Here is a 23,625-nt window from a genome sequence, read left to right as displayed (position 1 = left end):
AATATGAAGTATCGTTATCAATTTGCTCATCGTTTCACTTGAAATAGTATTTGCCGAAAAATAGTTGGATCGAATTGAAGAAGCTAAACTCGCACATAAATAAATTTTCTAGTAAACCTGAGTTCAAGCTTCAAAATTCCACCTCGGTCTAAAACTCTTGCATTCAATTTTTTTCTTTTTAGGAGCTAGAGTTATAACACGGAAGTGCTAGTGTGGGACAATCTACCTTGACTCGTTTTTATAGTTACTGTCGTATTTATGTTAATGCACTTCCCAATGATACGTAAGCAAGGCATTTCTGGGCCTTTATAGAGAATCGAAATCATAGGACGACGACGTACGTTGCAACAAACTTGTAGAAATGAACCATCGGCTCGTGATCGTTATTGTAAAATGAACTCACTTTCTCTAGACAGAATATGTCAAATCCTGCATCTGTAGAAGAAACAAAGATCAACATAAGCATAAATGTACTAGATATGACTGACCAAAAACATCCAGAATATAAGAACACATTAAAGCACCAAAGTTCCATCAGAAACTTCCTACTTGATTAACAAATTCTTATGGTCTGTAAAACCCAGAAAGAACCTAAAAACAAAAGGTTAAGAACACAGCTAGCAGAGTGAAGTTCCCTGCAAAAAGTTTATCCAAGTGAGAAACAAACAAACCCCATTTTGTTCAAGGTAATAACAAGTAACACCAAAACATCCCTCACAGTTTCAGCAATCTTATTGTGCCATATTGAAGTAGAGCAACAAGAAAACTCACCTGTATCATCCCCGACAGACCCGCAATCCATTTCTTCGCATCAAAGGAACAGGAGGGCTTCGGCCAATGTCGGGAAAATCACCGTCGCCATGGCCAGAAGGAGAGGTAGAAATGGCCCAACAATGGCCCTTGCTGTCTTTGACTAAATGAATCTATAGCTTTAACATATACAATCATGGAGGACTTCTAAGAACAATTTTAAACACAAAATTGCTTCTCAAATTGACCAAATATGAGTTTGTTTTTTCAGCAAGTATACAGCTTGGAAGACATTAGACATAAACATAAACCCTAGACAACCAACCAAACCACCAATTTGCAGTCAGAAGGACAAAGAACAAAAACAAAAAGATGTAACGTTTTATATCATTCATTCTCAACCAAGAAGAAATTAAACAAACATAATCAAGTCTAATTCTTAATACTAAGTTACAGGAGAAGAAGAAGAAAGAAGAACCCACAAATTTTATTCTACACAACGAACTCATCTTTATCTTCATCTTCAATCCTCAGAAATCTTCATCCATCTTAAACTCATGCGTGTCACCATTTCCATTCAAATTTGACATCACAGACGCCTTCTGATAATCCCCAACTCTCTTCTCGAAGAAATTCGTCTTACCTTGCAACGAAATCAGCTCCATCCAATCGAACGGATTCTGAGCATTATAGATTTTCCCATACCCTAAAGCTCCAACCAACCTATCTGCTACAAATTCAATGTACTGACTCATCAAATCACCATTCATACCAACGAGAGCCACCGGCAAAGCATCACACACGAATTCCCTCTCTATATCCACCGCCTCCGTGACAATCTCCTTCACTCGATCCTCACTCAACTTCTTCCTCAGCAGTGAATACAACAGACAAGCGAAATCGCAATGAAGACCTTCGTCTCGCGAAATCAACTCGTTCGAGAAGGTGAGTCCAGGCATCAACCCGCGTTTCTTCAACCAGAAAATGGAACAGAAACTACCTGAGAAGAAGATTCCCTCAACGCAAGCGAAGGCTAAAATACGTTCAGCGAACGTTTCAGTGCTATCGATCCACTTCAACGCCCAATCCGCCTTCTTCTTGACGCAGGGGACGGTCTCAATCGCGCGAAACAACCGATTCTTCTCGTTCGAGTCTTTAATGTAGGTTTCGAGAAGAAGACTATACATCTCGGAGTGGATATTCTCGATAGCGATTTGGAATCCATAGAAGGCTCTAGCCTCAGCAACTTGGACCTCCTTCATGAACCGCCCGGCGAGATTCTCCAAAACGATGCCATCGGAGGCAGCAAAGAACGCAAGAACGTGAGTGATGAAGTGCTTCTCATCGGAAGTTAAAGATTCCCAATGGCGAAGGTCCTGAGATAGATCGACTTCCTCAGCAGTCCAGAAGGAGGCTTCAGCCTTCTTGTACATTTCCCAGATTTGAGGATACTGAATCGGGAACATGCAAAAGCGGTCGGGGTTAGGGGCAAGGAGAGGCTCGTCAGGAATTGCAGGCATGGTCGGAATTGGAAGAAGGTTTAGGGTTCCGGCGGGATTTGGGGATGAAGGGTTTAGGGATTTTTTCCGATTGAGGTATGGTGAAGAAGGGAGAGGAAAACTAGGGATTTTATAGGATGAAATTAGGGATAGGGTTTTGAAAAATAGCGGGTGATTTAAATTTTTTATGTAAATTTTCCCGGAAAAATTTAAGTTCGTGGGCACTTTTCAGGAAGCATGAACCATTTCATGCCATTTTAAAAAATAAAAAATAAAAAATAAAAAATAAAAACTACCACCTATTGTATTTGAACTTTTCCAGCAGATATTGTCTTATTTGAACTTTTCCTTTCGGACTTCTACTTAAGGTTTTGAACTTTTCCTTTCGGACTTCTACTCAAGGTTTTCAAGGTTTTAAAACGCATCTACTAGGGGAAGGCTTTCACACCGCTTTCACTAAAGGCTTTAAAACGCATCTAAAAGGTTTCACACATTTATAAAGGGTATTTCGTTCTCTTCCACAACCAATATGGGATGGTTATGAAATTCACGTAATATTTGTGCGATCAATTTGAAATTATTTTAAAAAAAATTAGTGAAATTTCAACCCCTAATTAAAAGACGTGTTTCTTGCACTGAGACTGAGAATTCACCCCCCACAAATTTCTTGATTGATAGTATTAGTATATGTTTAACCGAGCTGACCTACACTCGAGTTGAGCTAAAATTATAAATAATTACAATAAATTTTGTAAATTTCATAATAATTTTGAAATTATAATTAATACACACGTAATATCTATAAAGATATTGGTGGACTAAAATTGTAGACGTGGAAGGAAAATAGCAATTCAATATTGATTTTATTACCATAATACCCTCAAAGAAGGCATCAGAAATTAAATTTTTAAAATAAAACTTTGAAAAAGGGATTTGGAGGGAAATTATTTGGAAATTTTGAATGAAAAATGTTTTATTTTAGGGCGGGAAACTGAAGCCTTTTTATTTCTACCCCCACCTTCCCGCTTTGACTTTATTATTTTTTCATTTTAATTCAACTTCAGCATATTGTGCATTTAATATATGAATCTTTTTATTTCATTGTTTTTTAAATGTATAGTATATATAAGGGTTCTTATCTTTTATTCGTTTGGATGGGCCTCTGGAGGCCCAATCACGAGGCAGGCCTTGGGCTTTCTTATGGGCTGCCCAGCCCATTACTCAATCCAACTGTCTAAGTATAGTTCAATTGATCAAAAGAGTTCATAGGTTCAAATTCTTATCTATTATTCGTTTGGATGGGCCTCTGGAGGCCCAATCACGAAGCAGGCCTTGGGCTTTCTTATGGGCTGCCCAGCCCATTACTCAATCCAACTGTCTAAGTATAGTTCAATTGGTCAAAAGAGTTTATAGGTTCAATAATTTTACTCATAAACTTGTCTAGATGTATCAATTTTTACTATGAACTTTTTAATTTGCAGTTTCGAAATTTTAATCTTAAACTTGAAAAGGGTGTTAATTCGAAATTCGAAACGTAGTTATAGAGATGATAATTTTTCGAGTTGAGAAAAAACCTGATAGACAGAGCTGCCATGGGCACATCTGGTCTTCAATGTTGAAAGGAAAGAAGCAAAGCCCCTTTCTGTTTCCTCTACACCTTCCCCTATTGATTATATCCCAAGAACAACACACTGTACAAACTCCAGCTGATTTGTTTGTTAATTGGAACTGGATTGTGTCTTCCATGTGATTTGTGCAGTGGGTTATCCACAAAATGGCAGACCGGATTCGGATATCATCACTCGGCGGGTGGTTCGTCGTCACCTTCAGCTACCATCCATGGCAGTTTAGCTCCCTGGATTTTGCAAAACATTAAGGAGGAAGACAATGAACAATGACTTATCCATATTCATCAGAAACTTGAAATTATGGAACTCGGCTCCATTTCATGAGGATCGAGCACGAGACCGGGACAGCACAGCAAAGAAATGAATGGATCTAGATTTAATAGAAAATATTGCTTTTGAATGAATGTCGCTGGATACGTGATCAGATAGCAAGAGATGAGGCGAGTTAATCATAATTCAGTGTTCATTATGCTAAAATGAAATGGCTAATTGATTACCTTCCCTTGCCGCAAAAGCTTTGGTGGAGTGATAGTCATATCTACTACGGTGGATGGATCTGCCACTCTCACTCCACCATCCACCACAAAATCCAGACCCTATTTGAAGCAAACAACCAGACTTCAGGAAAAATTTGGTATTACTGCATAAATATTCACTCTGTCTTTGTAGGATTTATTCATACCTCTTTCCCGTAGATATCCGCTATGACAACTGGATCGAGCAACCACTCATTTTCCTTCAAGCATTTGACACTGAAAGAAGGGATTAACATTGTGAGATCCGAAACATTCTTTATAAAAGTGTGGAAACATCTCCCTAGCAGACACGTTTTATAATCTTGAGGGAAAGCCCGGAAGAGTAAGTCCAAAGAGGACAATAACTGCTAGCAGTGGGCTTGAGCCGTTACAAACATATAGTTTGAACAAATCATCACTTCTGAAATACTTATTTCCTTTCACTATTTTTAGGATTCGATCGTTTAAAACAATCTTAAATCAACTAATACAAATAGTCTCCCCATCCCATGATCAATCCAGAAATGGATAGGAAGGAATGGAAAGAATCCTGTTAAAACATTGATAGTCAATTAAACCAAATTAAAACTCTGCGTTATGGGGTCGAATAGCTGCATGAGAAATAGGCAAACAGATATGGAGAGCAATGTTAAACAGCTTGTACAGAAGGTCTTTTCAGTTCTCGAAACCAATCAAGAGACGCGTTGAGAGGAAGGGAGAGAGAACTAGAAGAGTATTGATTGTACTAACCTTGTGGATATCAATGGGGCATCCATCTTTTCCAGTACTGCTTGACATATCGCATCATCAGGAATGCGCACACCGACATTCTTCCTTGATGCATGTTTTGCAGTGGTTGTGCCGTACCCTATGTACTGTTTAGGCAGTTCTTTGCTTGCAGTTAAGATGAAGGTATACTGTTACACAAAAACTGTCTCACTAATCAATTGCTCTAGTTAAAGAGTTCAATGAACTTAAGAGAATTTCACTACGAACTATATAATATATCAAGACATAACAGAAAATGTTTTTCTCACTTTCTTCAATTCTACGTGATTATGGAAACTACAGGCACTAGAACTCATTTGGGGACACTATGTAATCCTAAGGACTGAGAATAAAGAGTTATCATAACGAAACATGGTTAGAAGAGCCACTCACTGGTCCAGGTAGGCAATGCTTAACCATGCGAAATATATTTGAATGGCCTTGGCCGTCACCACAGGGAAACCCTGTAGTATATTTGTCGATGTCCCGGAAAGAGTGGCACAAAATGCTTAGAGGCTGCATAGTTAATTATAAGTGAAAATTAAGGAAAATAATGAAAAAATGGAAAGGTAGGCTGTAGAAAGACAGACATGAATGATAATAAGTAGATTAAATTATCTTGTCCAGCATCATTTGAGCATTGTAGTTGTAGTTCAAGAGTTTGAAGGGCCACATGAGCATTATCTAAAGCACAATACAGAGATTTTTAAGAACAAGCACACCTTGGAAGGCTCTATATTCTTGATCCTGCATTAAACAGCACAATAAACTTTAGCATCAGGGGAGAGAAACTGAAGTAACTAATCAAATATATCATCTAATATAGCAGAACAAATTAACAACTTCGACCTTCGCATTCGTTCAATGGCTGAGGGGTTCTTCAAATCACAAACTATTGCATACCTTGAAAAATATAAGCACACGCACCCCGTTACACATGAAAGGAAGAGACAAACAAAGATCTATGAAATGGAACAAAAATGCTGTGAAATCAAAATTCGCGAGATGGTCCATCAAAAGCATAAGAAACTTGAACAAATTTCCTTTTGCAATCCTTGTCACTGTAAATTTAAATTCACAAACTTAAATCTTCTACATCTCCTCCAGAACTCTCATCATCACAAGTAGAATATCCATACAGATACAATCAATTTGAACGAACCAATAATATTCCGACTAAAGTATACTCATGGGAAGCCAAAAATTCACTGTAGAAGTTTGAAGCTCGTTCTCAACAGAGTTAAGACAGCCTAAAATCTGGGTGGCATGACACAGAGAGTGCAAATATGATTCTTACAAACTGTGGACAAATTTATTCATTCAAGTGTCCAATTTCCTCTTAAGAGTCAGCCATGTTAGCAATGAATAAATATCAAAAGGTGAGAGACATATGAAGTTAGAGAGAAATACACTGTATCCGTAGGAATAACCCCAACTGCGCCTTCTTTTAGAAGATCAACTATGGGTTCTAATTTCCAAGCATCCTCTCCTGATTCTGCTTTGACATATAGCAAGCTCCCTTCCTGATAAAGACCATAGTGAGTACAAGTTTATTAACTTCGTTGATTTCCAAATTTCATCTACCAAAAACAGGCAAAATCACTAGTTGCCAACAATCCAAATCTTGCAACAATCCTTTCTATACTCCCCGCAATCTCCTACTCGATTCACTGATTGTCAATCTATACTAAAATAAATAAATAAGCGACAACAGTACAAATGTTTAATTCACTTTAAGCAACTCTACCTCCGCCATTAGGTTTTCTATACCAAGCAATAGCGACAGCAATTTCATATCCAATAAGTAGCAACAAGGGCAGAATCAAGCCGAAAAAACGGGAGTATTTAGCGAGGAGAGGACCTTGGTGAAGCGTGGAGCAGAGTACTTGAGGCGCTTAGGACTCCGCTTCACAGCCATGGCGAGGACCTGGAGCCGCCGTGAAGTTCCAGAACCGTCGAAACGAACGGTACGTGGTGACGAAGGGAACCGTATTGGCGCGAAGGATCGAACGGAAGAGAGAGAAGAAGCAGCAGACGGATATACGCTGGATTTGACATTGGCGATCATTTTGAAGATTGGAGAATCACTGTGACAGCATCGCCGGAATTAAGAACTGCGAGTAAAAGAATCCAGAAGCTGCGATCGGAGACGAAGCACATCATGGATAGAGAATATCCCACCTGGATGCCACGTCACATTCCAATTACAACTCAATTGGATTTTTTTTAAAAAAAATTAAAAATATGTAAATTACAAATTACCCCTTTTAACTTATATATAAAAAATAAAAAAATTCATACAAAATTAAGAATTGGAAATTATTGCTCACACTCTCCGTTCAAATCAAATTCAAACAAAAAGGAAAAACTCGGTTGTTTTTATAGTGGTTTAATGTAACGGCCCAAGCTCACCGTTAGTAGATATTGTCTTTTTTGGACTTTTCCTTTCAGACTTTCCTTCAAAGTTTTTTTTTTAAAACACGTCGTCTTCGTCTTCCTTGCAGCACATGGGTCAGCTAATCTTCTTTGCATTGTTCCAATTGTATCGATATTCCCGATACAAAGAAGATTAGCATGATCCTTGCACAAAGAAAACGACGCATTTTAAAAACTTTGAGAGGAATCCCATAAGAGAAAGTCCATAGAGGACAATATTTGTTAGCATTGTGGGACACTTGTTCTAACCCAACGAACAAGTCAATTGTAAGAATTTTGAATTTTGCAAACAACATAGGTGTATGCTCAAGCCATGTTTGAGAAAAAATATTTTAGAAAACTTGAGTGATAAGCGAAAAGCGATTAGACAACAACGACGACTTTGATAATATATAACCCGAGTAGGAATAAGTGACAACTAGTCATACTCCTCCTATAGTACATTTTGGAACGTTTTAGCCCTAACGAGCGTAGACATGATTTTCGTGAATAGTCAGTAGTAAATGTTTATCTAAGGTGAAAGCATGTAGAAAGAATTTAGAATGAACATGTAGCCATAGATATAGACAACAGGTCCTGAACAAACATAACCAAGACATTCAAAATGCTGCCATAAACAACACGCATTAGACAAATATAACCGTGACATTTAACAACGTGAAGATGAATATTCTTATATTATATCTTCATATGTTATATCTCGTACGTAAAGTTGGTTTTCCATTACAAACGTGTAAATTTTAGAAAAAACTTCGATAAGATGTGTTTAAACAAAACAAATTATACTCGATCGTATTAATAGAAATCTCAAACTAGTAATAATCCACAACTATATAATTACTCCAAGTTAAAGACAGAATGAAATTCAGTAAAACTAAGCAACAAAATCACCAACTCCTTTCTACCCTACAAATCATCACCAAATAGTTAAACAAATAATCAGTGATTTCCAACAAACAAACCCCTCCTTCCCTCTACCCTACAAATCATCACCAAATAGTTAAACAAATAATCAGTGATTTCCAACAAACAAACCCCTCCTTCCCTCTACTGAGTATTCAATCCTAAATCCCAACTTATTTATCGGATCAGTCATACCGCAGAAACGCAGAAACAAAAACGACGAAATTTATTAAAAACAGTGTTACCTAAAAAAACAAAACAAGGGATGATTGATATGTAATCCTCATCTCTACAAGTATCAGCTCTAAATCTGATAAATGCCTTTGGACTTAGCGGGATGCTTATCGGGGTGGTGGCGGGGGCGGGGGCGGCACGTGAGACTTTGCAAACCCCACCCAAGTAACTATGCCAACAGCAAGTATTATCCATCCAAATATGTCATACTTCAGATCACTGCTTTTCTTTTTCTTTGATGTCTTGAAAGAAGAAAAGAGCATGAAGTTCAGAGCTTGTAAGAAACTAGTTGTGAATCTCTAAGTATAATAAAGATGTTGCTCAATGAATCATATATAAACAGCAGATCTATCAGTTGAAGTTCACAATATTTTGTAGTGAAAAAGAAAACTTTTCTTGCCCACAATCATAAACCAAGATAGAATCAATATGGTAACACCCACCGTCAAATTAAGGCTATGTTTGGTTGGGAGTGCTCGTGTAACAGCCTAAGCCCACTGTTAGTAGATATTGTTCTCTTTGGATTTTTCCTTCCGGGCTTACCATCAAGGTTTTAAAACGCGTCGCCTAGGGAGAGGTTTCCACACCCTTATAAAGAATGTCTTGTTCCCCTCTCCATCCGACGTGGGATCTCCCATCCTACCCATAATTATCATCATGTTTGAGATTAACATAAGAAGCATTTGTAGAGTGCTTTTGATTTTTCCTCCACTTGACCGGAAAGCACTTTTAAGCGTATAGAACCAAACATCGATGTACTATGTTGTTAAGTATTTACTCCTAAGTGTCTATAATCTAGGTACCTTGGCTAGAAGTGATCCAAACAAATAAGCAACATGAAGAAGCCCAAGTCTAAACGAAGATTTAGAGTCTTGAATCTAAAGATTCACGAAATTGTTAGCATGTATTTGTAACTTCGTTGTAGATCACTTCTTGAACATGATGCTATCAATTTGAAGGAAAATAAAAAAGCATGCATTCATATAGCATAGCAGTGGCAAAACCATCCTTAAATCCCGTCTATAGAAGATGAGGACCAAAAGTAACCCGAGATATTATCGTTCTTGAGAAATAAGCAATATACCTTAGTACTGGATGAAGTAGAAGGTTCGGCTGCTCCAGTTGCCTGCTGAGGAAACCCATGCTTGTGGATCTCCGAATACAATTCTGGAGCCTAATTGGCACAATCCACAAAATAAGAATAGATCATAAACAAACAAAAGATGAAAATAAAATACTAACTACAAAGGCAGTGTACGATAACCAGTTCATTTTAGGTTTTGTGTTCTTGAAAGTTAAGTTTATAAACACTACTTTTGCCTATAGTTTTCTTGTTAAAATGGTTATGTGGGGGCCTAAGTAAATAGTCAAGTTCTAGTTTACTTATGAAAACAATCGAACAACACAGGAACTCCACAAGTGTATTAGTTGATTGAGATATTTGTTCCCCCAACATTGGTGCTGTCTTCATTTCAAGAGAGACCATCTCTAATGGAAAATACTCCCCCACCGGCTGGCACCCATGGTAGCCACCACTAAGTTTTTTACACTGATTTACATTTTAGGAAGAAAAAGGAAAAAAAAAAAAATAGAGAGAGAGAGAGAGAGCAGTCAAAAATCTAGCGGTGGCCGTCGAAAAGGAGTATTGCCCTATCTCTAATGTGGTAGCTAAATGTTTCTTATCAACGCAAAAACGAAACAAACAGATTCTTTCATTTCAAAGCCATTGAAAAGAGCTTAGTATTCTTGAAAATAGAAATACAATCAAACAGCACCAATGAATGTCGATCCCAAAATCACAATGAAATACCTTAGCAGTCACCTCCAAAGACTTGAGATAAAGCTCATTTCCAGGATCCTGAGTCCAAAAATCACCATGTTAAACTAGAACAGCCATCAAAAAATGCATATTTGTAAGTTTATTCCGAGCCTTTCGTGGCTAAGTACCTCATTCACAGCTTGTTGAAAGTATACTGAGGCCTTATCAAAATAATCCTTTGCCTCATCCTGGTTTGGGTTCAAAAATGCATGGGAAGTATAAGCATTACCTATGCACCAAAGAGCATCATGCTTCTTGGGGTTAATTAACAGTGCCTCCTCCAGCTTTGATATTGAATCTGTCCCAACCCCATTACAAATTAATCCACAGTATATAATGTTCATCACTAAATCAAAGAAAGAGCTGCCATTGCAAATGCTTATGTAGAAAAAGAAAAAATGAATCACAAAACGACCCAATTAAGTCGAACAAAAACGTTCTCAATTCTCATAGAACAAAAAGATACCTAAAATCATCTTCTTCGATTCCGGAACGCTCTGAAACTGAGATAGCTCTAACAAAGCTCCTGCCCATCTCGTCAAATTCTACATGAAAGTCCGCCCATGTTTGATTATCAAATATAGCTCACCCATTTAAAGAAAAAATGGCACATTAAATGATGAACTATCCCATCGTTTCAAGCATTTCATTTTAATCCTTAAATTTCAGCTCCCCATTAAATGCAAACGGGATTCTAATACAGGGAGTCGTTATTTTTCTTCGTTATCACTACCTTTAACAATCAACAAGCAAAAACTGGGGCCTCCATCTCGTAATCAACTAACAAAATTGAGGTCGTGACTTCAAAAAACTCAAGAAATAGCAGCTGCTATGGAGGTATGCGGCATTAGTGACCTCATGAACAACCAAAGGGGTTTTAAAGACAGCAAAATCGCTAGTTAAAACAAAACTTCAAGCACGATTGGAACCATTTAACCAAAGCCTTGTGCACAGAAACGAACATCACTCAATCTTCCACAAACCTAACAAAAAAAAAAAAAAAAAAAAAAAAAAAAAAAAAAAACCGGAAAACTCACATCGGCATCGAGGGGATTATTGGCGTAAGCAGCTTCTGCATTCTTACGAGCGTGCTCGAAGAACAGTAGGCGATCGAATTCGTTCGGCTGCAAATCCATTAGAAGAAAATCGGAGTGTTGGGGTTTTGGAGATGCTTGTTTGAGAAGCTCTGGAATTAGGCGACGAGGCGGTTGAGCTTGGGAATGAGCGGTGATTGCGTGGAGAAACCCAGCACGCAAGTCTAAACAACGGGCCAACTCCAAATGTTGGCTCCGTTTTAGAACCATAAGCCCATGTTGACACGGCCCAAATTCTATTACGTGAGAATTACGACACGGTTGATACGACTCACTTTGTACAATTATGATATAGAAATGAGCCTTTAATTTTAGGTCAAGTTGGAACGGGATATTCATCGAGATTATTTCGTTCACTAAAAGCAACGACCCAGATCCACCGCTAGCATATATTATCTTCTTTGGGCTTTCCCTTTCGGGCTTCCCCACAAGGCTTTAAAACGTGTCTGCTAGGAGAAGGTTTCCACACCCTTATAAATGGTGGTTTATTCTCCTCCCAACCAATGTGGGACATCACAATCCACCCCCATTCGAGGCCCAGCGTCCTCGCTGACCCTCTTTCCTTCCTCTAATCGATGTGGGACCACCCCCAAATCCACCCCCTTTAGGGCCCCAGTGTCCTTATTGGCACACCGCCTCGTGTCTACCCCCTTCGGGGAACAGTGAGAAGGCTGGCACATCGTCCGGTGTCTGTCTCTGATACCATTTGTAACGACCCAGATCCACCGAGAAAAGCCCAAATAGGACAATATCTACTAGCGGTGGATTTGGGTCGTTACACTATATCGTGTAAACAATTCCCATTTCTGTTAGTTTTATGAACTTCAATTTAGCCTTATGTTTTGATGATAACAAACTTTTAATTCATCGCTGATTTCAGTAATTTAAAGCATCCATATCATAGAGCTAAAAAAAATCGATTCCGACACATTTCGAAACTGTAACAAGCCCAAGTCCATTGCTAACAAACATAGTTCGCTTTGGCCTGTTACGTATCGTTGTTAGCCTCACAGTTTTAAAACGCATCTATTAGTGAGAGGTTTTCAATGCTTCTTTTCACTTCCAATTGACGTGGGATCTCACAATTCACTCTCTCGGGGGTCCAACATCTTCCTTGGCACACTATCTAATGTCCGATGTCTGATTCTGATACCATTTGTAACAATTTAAATCCACCACTAGCAAATATTATCCACTTTGACCCATCACGTATCATTGTTAGCCAGACGCATTTTAAAATCGTGAGGCTAACAGTAATACATAACGAGTCAAAACGAACAATATTTACTTAGAGACAGTAGACTTTCGCTATTACAAAAACACTTCAGTCATACTCGAAACAAATAAATTTTGGCAAAAAGAATAATTAAAATAAAATGAAAATTCTTACATGTCAGTGACGTGTCAGACATACACTAAATGCATAATTATATTAAAAGACAAAAATTTTAGGTAATAAACTCATTCTATTTTTCTGCTAAATTAAAATATATTTGATATAAAAAAAATTAAATGATATTATAAATTCAAACAAATTAAACCAAAATCCAAATTAAATTAAATTTAAATTATGACAGTTCATAAACAAAAAATAAAAAATATATTTTAATTACAAGAATATTCCAAATCAAAACAAACATATACTGATAATCAAAGTTCAAATAGAACAATACAAAAAACAATGTTTTTTTTTTTAATTATTATTATTGTTTTTATATTAAAAATGGCACAAAAACATAATCCCACCCATGTGCGTTATTTAATTAATAATTACAATAATAAATATAAAAATAAATAACACGTGGCTTCATTCAAAATTGTTGCTAAATTTCTAGACATAATAGAATTTTATAAATCATAATTAAAGAGGAATATGAATGATTGTATAGTGAGGATGATGATTTAATTAATGCAACATGTAATATTCAAATTTATTAATAATATTATCCTTCAAAACTATAGTATAAAATTTTAGAATATAGTTCATGGAAATATATACTCTCGAGTAAATGAGGCAATGAGTTAGAGGTTCAAACTAGAGACGTCCACGGAATGGGCGGCTTCCTGTCCTTCTCCCCGTCTCTTATTTCATTTATCGACTTGTTCACGATCTTCCTCTTTAATAAATCTTTGTAATCATCTTTTTTGGTTCGACGTTCTCTACTGTAACATTACTACTCGAGCAGTCTTCAAAATTCTCAACAAACAACTACTTGTCGACTATCTATGAAAAGTAAATTGTGAGATCCCACATCGGTTGGAGATGAGAACGAAACATATCTTATAAGGGTATGAAAATATTTCCCTAATAAACGTGTTGTAAAACTGTGAGGCTAACGACGATACTAATGAGTCAAAGCGGACAATATTTGTTAGTGGTGGACTCAGGCTGTTACAAATGGTATCAGAGTCAGTCACCGAGCGGTGTGCCAACGAACGCTGGACCCCTGAAAGAGTGGATGTGAGATCCCACATCAGTTGGAGAGGATAACGAAACATATCTTATAAGGGTATGAAAACATCTCCCTAACAGACGTGTTTTAAAACTGTGAGGCTAACGATGATATGTAACGAGTCAAAGCGGACAATATCTGTTAGTGGTGGACTTAGGCTGTTACAAATGATATCAGAGTCAGTCACTGAGCGGTGTGTCAACAAGAACGCTGGACCCCTAAAGAGGGTGGATGTGAGATCCCATATCAGTTGGAGAGGAGAACGAAACATATCTTATAAGGGTATGAAAACATCTCCCTAACAGACGTGTTTTAAAACTGTGAGGCTAACGATGATATGTAATGAGTCAAAGCGGACAATATCTGTTAGTGGTGGACTTAGGCTGTTACAAATGGTATCAGAGTCAGTCATTGAGTGGTGTACCAACGAGAACGTTGGACTCCACATCAGTTGGAGAGGGGAACAAAACATACCTTTAAAGGTTAGAACGGAACATACCTTATAATGACGTGTAAATCTCTCACTAACATACGTGTTTTAAAATTATGAGGTTCATGGTGATACGTAACGGGTCAAAGCGGACAATATCTGTTGTTTATCAAAATATTAGCCATTAATTAACATTTCAAAAGCGGATCGTTCGATATTCACACTGAAATAAAAAAAAAAAAAACAATTTTCTTATTATTGTCACTAAAATACAACGAAAAGTAGCCTAATGCCTAATATGTAAAGATGGAGACGTACACGACATTAAAATAAGATGAAATGTAACGTAATGCATAATACGTAAAGGTTGAAACGTACACGACATTAAAATAAGACGAAATGTAACGTGATGTCTAATATGTAAAAATTGAGACGTACACGAAAAGTAACGTAATGCCTAATATGTAAAAATCGAGACCTATAAGACATTATTAACGCTACTTGACAACAAAATTGGAACGTGAAAATCGATCAATACATCAATTTCATGAATTATTTAACGAAAAGATATCGGAACAAATAAAAAAATTCACGAAAAAAAAAAAAAAAATATATATATATATATATATATATATATATATATATATATATATATATATATATATATATGTGTGTGTGTATAAAAGACTTAGAAAGGTGGTTTAAATTTCAAAATTTGAACTTAAATTCAAAAAATTGAATGCAGTGGCAAGCATTGTAATTATAAAAAATCTATGAGGTCAATTTCGTCATAGTGTCCTTTAAATACTGAAAAGATTCTTCTTCTTCACTCCTCTGTAGCTCGGCTTCTCAGCCAAGCAGATAAATAGGCCTTTTCTTTCTCTCTCATTCTCACATTTCAGGATCCCTAAATCTAGGGCTTTTTACTCTGAGGTATGTCTTCAAATTTACAAATTTCTCGCCTCTCTTTCCGTTTCTGCTTAATTTCCCTTGTTGTTTCCTTATCTGTTTGTACACGGTGATTTCGAACTCCACTTTTGCTAATTGTACACTCATTCATCTCTTAATTGTTTCTCCCGATCTGTTTTTTTTTTCCTTTCTCGGTGATGATTTTTAGTTAATCTTTTGAGCTCTGACGTTTGTATGTTGTGGACTTGTTTTTGGAAGCTCTGTTGTGTTTTTGGTGAATTCTTAATGCGCAGATTTGGAGTTGTGTACTGCATGGGGAGGATTTTGCGTTTCTTCGTTGAATCTAGAAATTTGTAAAGGACTGAGAAATATTTTGAAACGAGTAATGAAATGTTCTTTCGACTACTTCAATTCACGTTTGACTTTGTTTTGAATTTGTGTGATAGTTATTTGACTTGGTTTTTTTAGATGTTTTTTTTTTAGGTTGGCTGAAACGAAGTTTTGATCTGTGTACCTTAAAATGTGTTTCTTGAATTGTTTTCAATGTACATGCTTGCATCAGTTCACTGAAATTTCTGCCTTTTGTTGAGGATGATATTTTGTTTTCTCAAGTGGTTTCGGAAATGAACTTTTGAGAGATTCTTTTCCACCATTATGCTGGGTTGTTAAGTATAATATTCAGTTTGATGTGGCTCACTTGTGTTTTTTTGTAGCCACGAAGTTTCATTTGGGATTCATTTTGCTTCACGAAGACTGATTTTGAGAAATGGCTTAATTGTTTTTTTTCTTTATACATCAAAAGATCTTGTTCTGTATTAAGAGAATTTTAAAGTGAACACGCTTCCATAATTTGCAGCAGCCTTTTTTAACCAATTTGCCATAATTATAATACTAAACAAGCCCAAATGGTTTCCATCATGTCTGATCTGTTAACTCGTTTTAAAAAATCTATGAAACACCAAACTTCACAGCACACGCAATAATGGTGGTTCTACTTCTGAATTATGTGTTGACCTGAGTAATGCTACTGCTAGGTTGTTATAGGCATTGTTTCAGTCTAATTCTTTATCATTCAAATATTGCCACTCTCTCTTTATGGATGATCAGAGTGAACTTATTCTTTTTTTCTCCTCATTATTGCTTAAAGGGATCTTCCTTCGTCTTCATCACAATCAAGTGCTGTAAGATGGATGGTTCATATAGCTTTTGGCAATTGGGAGATGAGCTGCGAGGTCAGACAAAAGTTTCTGAGGATCATAAATGGTTGTGGGCTGCGTCTAAACTGGCTGAGCAGACAAAATCGAAGGGGGAACGTCTGAATAATCTTGATTTTTCAAAGAGCTCTCTTGATGCAAGGCCAAGGGAAAAGTTTGGTTTCCAGGAAGATAACAAATTTGAAAGCTTCAACTTCAACATGTTGAGCTTGGATTCGAAAATGAATGATACTATAAACAAAAGTTCATTGAGGAATGGAGTTTACAACATGAGTGCTGTTTATGGTAAAAACAATACAAATGTAGCAGGTAACCTGCCTGGCACCAAGTACAATGGCAATGACTATGTCAACAAAGATCTTACCAATTACAGCAGTACCAACAATAACGTTGGTGAAAATGCTAACTCGGTTAATGCAATTGACAAAAGATTCAAGACATTGCCAGCGACAGAGACACTGCCCAGAAATGAAGTACTGGGTGGATACATCTTTGTCTGTAACAATGATACCATGCAGGAAGATTTAAAGAGACAACTTTTCGGTAATTGTGCTTTCACCTATTTACTTTTCTGACCTGGGACACAGCATGTAGGAGTAACTGTGTGTTTGTTATGCCGTTTATCTCATATTTGCATATAGTTAACTGTGTGCTTATCTTAGATGAACTGTTGGAACTTTTGAACTAATTTACCTACAAGAATTCTAACATGTTTCCTTTTAGAAAACAAGAACAATAATCTGTTTTACTCACATTCTCATATGCTTCATTCTTTGTGTGCTTGGCAGGTTTGCCTCCTAGATATCGGGATTCAGTGCGTGCAATAACTCCAGGCTTGCCTCTGTTTCTCTATAACTACACTACCCATCAGTTACATGGTATTTTCGAGGTTTGTTATGTTTATATTTACATATCTTTTCAGTTAGTTTCATCATGTCAAACATCTTCTCCAGTCTAGGATTTGCACGGATATCTGTTTTTGCTATTATATGTGATTACTGTCAAATAACATACAAGTAGTCATTATGACATGGTTTGATTCAATGTATCGAACCATTTCGTAATGCCACAGATCTGGAAGATTCTTCTTTTATTTCTTATATTTGCAGTACTATTAATGTCAATAAGATAGTAGATGTTAGCGTTATGTCATTCGTTACTGAAAAGTGAAATCGTGAGTAAAGTTCGTTTTTTTGGAGGGAGGTAGTTGTTCGTAATTGGATCTGTATTCTGCTACTTATTTTTATTCACGATTGGCTATTGCAGGCAGCAAGTTTTGGGGGTTCCAACATTGATCCAACTGCATGGGAAGACAAGAAATGTAAGGGCGAATCCAGGTTTCCTGCTCAGGTAGAGTCTCATCTGCAGTATTCCATTTTCATGTGAAGCCGCTGTTCATGGAAGCCTTAAAATTTGCTAATAAAATCATCTCGTTTTTCGAACGAATAGGTTAGGATTCGCATTAGAAAGCTCTGCAGGGCATTAGAAGAAGATTCCTTCAGGCCAGTCTTGCACCACTACGACGGTCCAAAATTCCGTCTCGAACTATCAATCCCAGAGGTACAGCAAAATTTCCTCCTAACCAGTTGTTAAGTTTCTTTCCTTTCTCCCCCTCGTGGCTTTCAAATACTTAATTCTGTGTTGCTGGTAGTGCAGACATTGGATCTTCTAGACCTGTGTGAGCAGGCAGGTTCAGCATCATCATCATCATCATAAGCTAAGCAACAATGGCGGGCTTATGCATCACATAAAAATGGGAAATGGAGAGGGCTCAATGGTTCCTGCTTCCTGTCAGCTAAGGCTAAGACAGATTTTCCAAGGAGGCGCAAGCTTAGGATATGAGTCTGATCAAGCGAGAGGCTGAAGCCAAAATAAGTAAGGTAAAAAAAAAGTTGTATTTTCTTCATGTATTGTTGTATTGTATCATCAGACAAGGTGAGTAGATAATGTACAAGTGAATGATAGAGCTCTTTATATATATATATATATATATATATATATAAACAAATGCAGCCTAATTTAAGGCTGTTATGTGTTTCGTTTCATTGAAGGTGCAGCTAAACATGAACTGTTTTCTTCTTTTTGTTCTTTGTTATGTTTCAATATAATGGATGATCTTGATTTAGATTTCATTTTAATCTAATCTAATTCTCTTAAGGAATTTATTGTTGTTTACTAACGTAGTTCTATAGTTAAAGTTACCAAAACCTACATTAAGGGTATTTATTTTCACTTTTTGTATCGTTAGCGCGGAAAGTGGAGAACATTTTTTTTTCTACTAGATAAATGGAGTTGGGATGAGAGTGGAGAACATTTTTTTTTCTACTAGATAAATGGAGTTGGGATGAGATTATATTCTCATCCTCGCCTAATTTCCCACCCGCCCCACTCAACATAAATACATTTTTGATGAAAACTTGAAATAACTATTTTTTAAAATAACTAATAGGAAAAAATTACTTATTTCCTCCTGTGAATTCTCACAAAAATAAATGGAGAATTTTGCGTAAACGAAGAACAAAATAGGTGACAGGGATGGAGACGAGAATGGGAACCCGTCTCCGCCTCTACCATGTAGACATCTTTACATAATAATGGTCTAACTCAATTGGTATAATACGTTAAATTACGAGTTTGTTTGTAAGCTTTTAGATTTAAATCGTGTGTTAAATTACTTATTGAACTTTAAAGACCGTAATAGAAGAGCTGAAGACATGACAAACTCGATCAAAATATGAAACTCGAAGGGCTTGATGTGCACAATCCTATCCTATCCGAGTCTGAGTGTAATCTTGTATTTCAGACTACCATTTGTAGAATCATAAGGAGGACCTATTTTGAGATCGAAAATAGTTAGGTACATAGGAAATTGATATTGAAAACTGATTTGAATATACGATATGGTTGTCCACTCTTGTTGTGGAGCCGAATCTATAATTTAACCTAATTTTGAGATAAGAATGGATTATTTTAATTTTTGAAGGCGTTGATGGTCATTAACGGTAAAAAATGGCGCCAAATGCTGACCGTAAGTATGGTCAGTGGCTAACCCAAAGCGCCCTTTTCTCTGAATACAATGCCCCAGTCGAACCACTGAACAGCTTCCATGGCTTCCTTTCCCATTTCTTCTCTCTGCCTCGCCAGAAATTCCACTCCTTGCACAAGTGCAATCGGATCTCGACCTTCCCACAGGTTCAATTTCACTACCTTCGGAATCGGAGCGCCGATCACTAAGAGAATTAGGTCTTCCGTTTGCAGAGCTGCCTCCCTCGCCTTTCGCGACCTTGATGCCGACGATTTCCGCCATCCTCTCGATAAGCAGGTTCAAAGATTTTCTCATTTCCTTACTGAGTTATGACTACGTCGTTTCTGAGATTGATGAAACCAGTTATGTCTTAGGGTGAGGCGAGGATAGTTTCTTGTTAGCTACGGAAGCGGATTTCTTTTAGCTTTACCTCCAACTGCTATGAGAAAGATTAGCGGTTCTTCCTAGATTATGCGTACGTTCGCGTTAATACGTGAAGATTTGTTATCTTCGAGGGCAGGTTTCTCTTATTGAATGACGAGGAAAAAAGGACTAGAAAAATGAAGAGATCAAATAGGAGGAATTGATTGGAGAGGGAGAGTTAAGAACATAGAACTCAACCAAAAAAATTTAGGTCTTCTACGAGGAGCTCTTCCTAAACCAGTCTGGCTTGTTCTACTTTCGTCTGGCCAGTATAGTAAACAAAGTAAGATTATGATCTGTCATCGTTTCTTATAATAATTGTGATAGAAGCGTAGCTGGCATCACATGCAGAATTCTGAGGTACATACCACGACAGAAAATAGTATCCTAATGTAATCTAAACAAATAAATCTTTGTAATTCATTCTTTTAACAATATAGAAATTCAAGCTTGGATCTGGTGTAGTATTGCCATTTTTATTGTGTTAAACCAAAAAGTTTAAGCTTTGGAACTAGAGTGAATTGATCTTTTCAATTCATTCTTTCAGCCCGCAAGAAGTCCTCGTAACCAATAGGGAGTCAGCTGTCTTTCTGGATTATGATTCAACAATTAATACGTCATATAAAAGAATTCATACTCAATTTGAAATTAAACTCAATGGTATACCCTCTGATGTTATGGGAATATCCTTATTTATTATTATTTTGATATTTTGATAATACTTATGTTAATATCATTCTGAGTCAGCTACCTCATTGCTGAATTCAAGAATTTTCTTTCATGCAGAATACAATGATTTTGCGGGCAATTCCAGGGTTGAGCGAGCTGGGGAAGGTGTTATTAGGTAAGACTGAGAACTGATGAACTTTCAGAATGATTCGTGGGCATCCAATTGATTTGGACATGCCAATTAGAAAACAATTTCTACATTTTTCTGAATTTCCAGCTCGAGTATCCATATTTTAACATTGGGGCATGATTGCGTTGTTACAAGTTGGATTAATCTTGTGAATGTCTAATGAACTTACAAAAGAGCTTTAAGGAATCTTATCTGAAAATAGGTTGATGATGTTTTTATCAAGATGGTTAATTCATAAAGCCAGTAGCTCAACATTTCAACACTAACATGTTTTATTATAAGGTCGTGTGACCCTAAGTTATTTTCTTTTTATATCCGTGAGTGTTTGAGCTAGCTTGCGTGCACCTTGATGATTCTCAAGAGACAATAGAGTGACGTTACTGCATTTTGGTACGAAGAAAATATATAAGATATTAAGTTCTAGGTAGCTGTTGACTAGGATGATATGAATCTATTTTCTAAGCCCTTCACTATTTACATTGGCTTATTAGCTGCTAGGCCAACCTGTAGCAGTTACGTGAGAAAAACTTATTTATCTTTTTTGTACATTGTACATTTCAAATAGTTACTTCCATATCTGGTTTTATCGCTCGGCTACATAGTGCTAATATTGTTGCTGTCAATGGTACTGTTCTTTTGTCATTGCAGGAACCGTAACTGAGCAAGTCATGCTTCTTGAGAACATAGGAACATCAATTCTTCTTTCTGAAAATCAGGTTTCTCAACCGTAAAAATCCATTATCTTGACAATACTACACCCCGTTTTTTATGTCTTTGTTAAAATTTTCTTCGTTAGAAATGGATTGTTTTCCCCTTATTTTGTTAGTGAGTTATTTATTTACTTTATTATAATTTTTAGGCATAAATGCACCATGATGAAAGTTTGGTCAAATCTTACTAATAATGTAATATCTGCCAATCAAATTGCACATTAAATTTATGCATATTTACTCTTAATGATCTTAAAGACGGTCTCTTAGCTCTTCCAACTCTTCTTTCTCACTTTAGTAAATGATGCGAGTGCATTTAAATTTATGCATCTGGGTATCTAGTATTTCTAATCGAATATGCAAAAAGGTTGCTTCGCTCAGAGATTCCTTGCAGTTAATATGAACATTAGATGATGAGCATTTTATTATGTGAACGTGATGGGATTGAGCATGTGGTGTTTCAACTAATGTTTAGAAATGTTTCTTCACTTTCTTTCATTTTCAGCTTTCAGAACTTCATAAATTGATGATTGAGGCTGCCCAAGTACTTAATGTAGAGGCTCCAGATCTATATGTCCGTCAAAATCCTGGGCCAAATGCTTATACTTTAGCCATAAGTGGTAAAAAGCCGTTTGTTGTTGTTCATACCGGCCTTGTGGAGCTTCTTACACGAAAAGAATTGCAGGTCAGCAGTTATTTTATGCTGTACATTAATAGCACCCATGATAACCGGCATTATGCATGGCTGATGCAGTCTTGGCCTCTTAGGTTGCTGAATAAATTTGTATCTTCAATTCTTGTAAAGCAGAAAAAAAAATCCATATATCTATATCTATATCTACACACACACACACACACACACGCCTAGCACATACATCATTGAACAAATACACGGCCAAACCATAACGTGGAACTCAAGTATATTTTTATTTATTATTTCATTTTTGCATGTTTGTTGTCCATCCTTTGTTTCTCATTGATGCTATCTGTCGCATGACATATTTTTCAAGTGACGTAATTTTCTATCACTTGAAATATTCAGGCTGTTTTGGCTCATGAATTGGGTCATCTAAAATGTGATCATGGTGTGTGGCTTACATTTGCGAATATTCTTACCCTGGGAGCTTAACTGTTCCTGGTAAGCAATTAAATCACGGTCTGATTAGATAATATAATTATTGGGGCTATTAGTTAATTGATTCTTTTGGACAATGAAGGAGCAGTAACCATAAGTATTAATGCAATTATGCAACATTATAATTTTAGAAGATAAAGTTATTGAGGGCATTGTTCGCGTGCACATAAGATTTTCTTGGCATGAAAGTATATTATTTTGATTCATGTCACCACAAACATTGTGATGTGATATTTAAACAAAAAAATAAATTCAGGGACTTTGCAGGCTCAGGCTAACAGGATTCAAGTGACGTACCTAAAATCATTTATTATGTTTTGTAGGGCTTGGTGGATTTTTAGCCCAGAACTTAGAAGAACAGTTATTCCGTTGGCTTCGAGCAGCAGAGCTAACTTGTGATCGTGCTGCCCTTCTCGTTGCGCAGGATTCTCAAGTACAGAATTTATTTAACTAGCGACCTTATATTTCTTTTGACTCTCTCTCCCTCCCTTCCTTATCTGTAGATAATTTTTTTTTTTTTTTTTTTTAAATTCTTTTCTCAACTGTTTGATTACTCGTTGGCTCCAACAAGAGGTGGTCATCTCTGTTCTGATGAAATTAGCTGGGGGTTGTCCATCTATAGCGGATCAACTGAATGTGGATGCATTTTTGGAGCAGGCTCGCTCTTATGACAAAGCTTCTTCAAGCCCTATAGGATGGTATATAAGGTGAATGATTTGTGAGGTGTATTTATATCAAATTATTTCAGTCCATTTGCTTATCTAACTGATCGTGTTTGTAGAAATGCTCAAACAAGACAACTCTCACATCCTTTGCCTGTT

The 23,625-nt window shown here is 36.7% G+C and overlaps 5 protein-coding genes across 6 annotated transcripts; 2 read left to right on the top strand and 3 right to left on the bottom strand.

Annotated features, from left to right (window-relative positions):
* Positions 1-1,111: 1,111 nt before the first annotated feature.
* TSO2 (Ferritin/ribonucleotide reductase-like family protein) lies at positions 1,112-2,406 on the bottom strand. Its single transcript, XM_023671732.2, has one exon. It carries the CDS (start codon positions 2,268-2,270, stop codon positions 1,281-1,283), a length of 990 nt encoding a protein of 329 aa, XP_023527500.2. The 5' UTR covers positions 2,271-2,406; the 3' UTR covers positions 1,112-1,280.
* A 1,405-nt stretch (positions 2,407-3,811) lies between these two features.
* On the bottom strand, positions 3,812-7,346 carry LOC111790710 (DHBP synthase RibB-like alpha/beta domain-containing protein). Its single transcript, XM_023671733.2, has 9 exons — positions 7,022-7,346; positions 6,571-6,683; positions 6,010-6,063; positions 5,883-5,907; positions 5,554-5,676; positions 5,143-5,309; positions 4,560-4,629; positions 4,375-4,473; positions 3,812-4,104 (listed from the first exon to the last, which is right to left on the bottom strand). Exons 1-9 carry the CDS (start codon positions 7,226-7,228, stop codon positions 4,048-4,050), a joined length of 915 nt encoding a protein of 304 aa, XP_023527501.1. The 5' UTR covers positions 7,229-7,346; the 3' UTR covers positions 3,812-4,047.
* Positions 7,347-8,409: 1,063 nt separating this feature from the next.
* On the bottom strand, positions 8,410-11,799 carry LOC111789753 (mitochondrial import receptor subunit TOM20). The gene is made up of 6 exons (XM_023670434.2): positions 11,590-11,799; positions 11,019-11,097; positions 10,681-10,850; positions 10,544-10,591; positions 9,818-9,907; positions 8,410-8,975 (listed from the first exon to the last, which is right to left on the bottom strand). The coding sequence occupies exons 1-6, from the start codon at positions 11,686-11,688 to the stop codon at positions 8,841-8,843; spliced, it is 621 nt and encodes a 206-aa protein (XP_023526202.1). The 5' UTR covers positions 11,689-11,799; the 3' UTR covers positions 8,410-8,840.
* Positions 11,800-15,322: 3,523 nt separating this feature from the next.
* LOC111790740 (B2 protein) lies at positions 15,323-18,697 on the top strand. Of its 2 annotated transcripts, none has more exons than XM_023671770.2 (6): positions 15,323-15,462; positions 16,586-17,195; positions 17,441-17,541; positions 17,919-18,002; positions 18,102-18,212; positions 18,309-18,697. In XM_023671770.2, exons 2-6 carry the CDS (start codon positions 16,625-16,627, stop codon positions 18,366-18,368), a joined length of 927 nt encoding a protein of 308 aa, XP_023527538.1. In that variant the 5' UTR covers positions 15,323-15,462; positions 16,586-16,624; the 3' UTR covers positions 18,369-18,697. The 2 variants fall into 2 exon arrangements, with proteins under 2 accessions (XP_023527538.1, XP_086978937.1); XM_087122811.1 differs by having other exon boundaries at positions 15,358-15,462; positions 16,616-17,195.
* Positions 18,698-19,676: 979 nt separating this feature from the next.
* On the top strand, positions 19,677-23,515 carry LOC111790739 (plastoglobule-localized metallopeptidase 48, chloroplastic). The gene is given in 8 exon segments (XM_023671769.2): positions 19,677-19,974; positions 20,887-20,944; positions 21,608-21,675; positions 22,175-22,354; positions 22,712-22,793; positions 22,796-22,807; positions 23,128-23,237; positions 23,378-23,515. Coding segments are annotated over 8 exon segments (864 nt in total). The 5' UTR covers positions 19,677-19,758.
* Positions 23,516-23,625: the final 110 nt, after the last annotated feature.

Source organism: Cucurbita pepo, chromosome 3, assembly GCF_057944985.1.
Source record: "Cucurbita pepo subsp. pepo isolate OVF chromosome 3, ASM5794498v1, whole genome shotgun sequence".
Taxonomy (NCBI): domain Eukaryota; kingdom Viridiplantae; phylum Streptophyta; class Magnoliopsida; order Cucurbitales; family Cucurbitaceae; genus Cucurbita; species Cucurbita pepo.
Note: the sequence above shows the minus strand (reverse complement) of the source record. Positions and strands in the feature narration are given on the sequence as shown.

Coding starts and splice junctions, on each gene's coding strand:
- TSO2 (XM_023671732.2), bottom strand. CDS start 2,270: ATGCCTGCAATTCCTGACGAGCCTCTCCTTGCCCCTAACCCCGACCGC.
- LOC111790740 (XM_023671770.2), top strand. CDS start 16,625: ATGGATGGTTCATATAGCTTTTGGCAATTGGGAGATGAGCTGCGAGGT. Junction 17,196..17,440: donor TTTAAAGAGACAACTTTTCG/GTAATTGTGCTT, acceptor TGTGCTTGGCAG/GTTTGCCTCCTAGATATCGG. Junction 18,003..18,101: donor AATCCAGGTTTCCTGCTCAG/GTAGAGTCTCAT, acceptor TCGAACGAATAG/GTTAGGATTCGCATTAGAAA.
- LOC111789753 (XM_023670434.2), bottom strand. CDS start 11,688: ATGGATTTGCAGCCGAACGAATTCGATCGCCTACTGTTCTTCGAGCAC. Junction 11,098..11,589: donor ATAATCCCCTCGATGCCGAT/GTGAGTTTTCCG, acceptor ACTTTCATGTAG/AATTTGACGAGATGGGCAGG. Junction 8,976..9,817: donor CTACTTCATCCAGTACTAAG/GTATATTGCTTA, acceptor TCTTCTTTCAAG/ACATCAAAGAAAAAGAAAAG.
- LOC111790710 (XM_023671733.2), bottom strand. CDS start 7,228: ATGATCGCCAATGTCAAATCCAGCGTATATCCGTCTGCTGCTTCTTCT. Junction 6,684..7,021: donor CTGCTCCACGCTTCACCAAG/GTCCTCTCCTCG, acceptor GGTCTTTATCAG/GAAGGGAGCTTGCTATATGT. Junction 5,677..5,882: donor AGAATATAGAGCCTTCCAAG/GTGTGCTTGTTC, acceptor TTAACTATGCAG/CCTCTAAGCATTTTGTGCCA.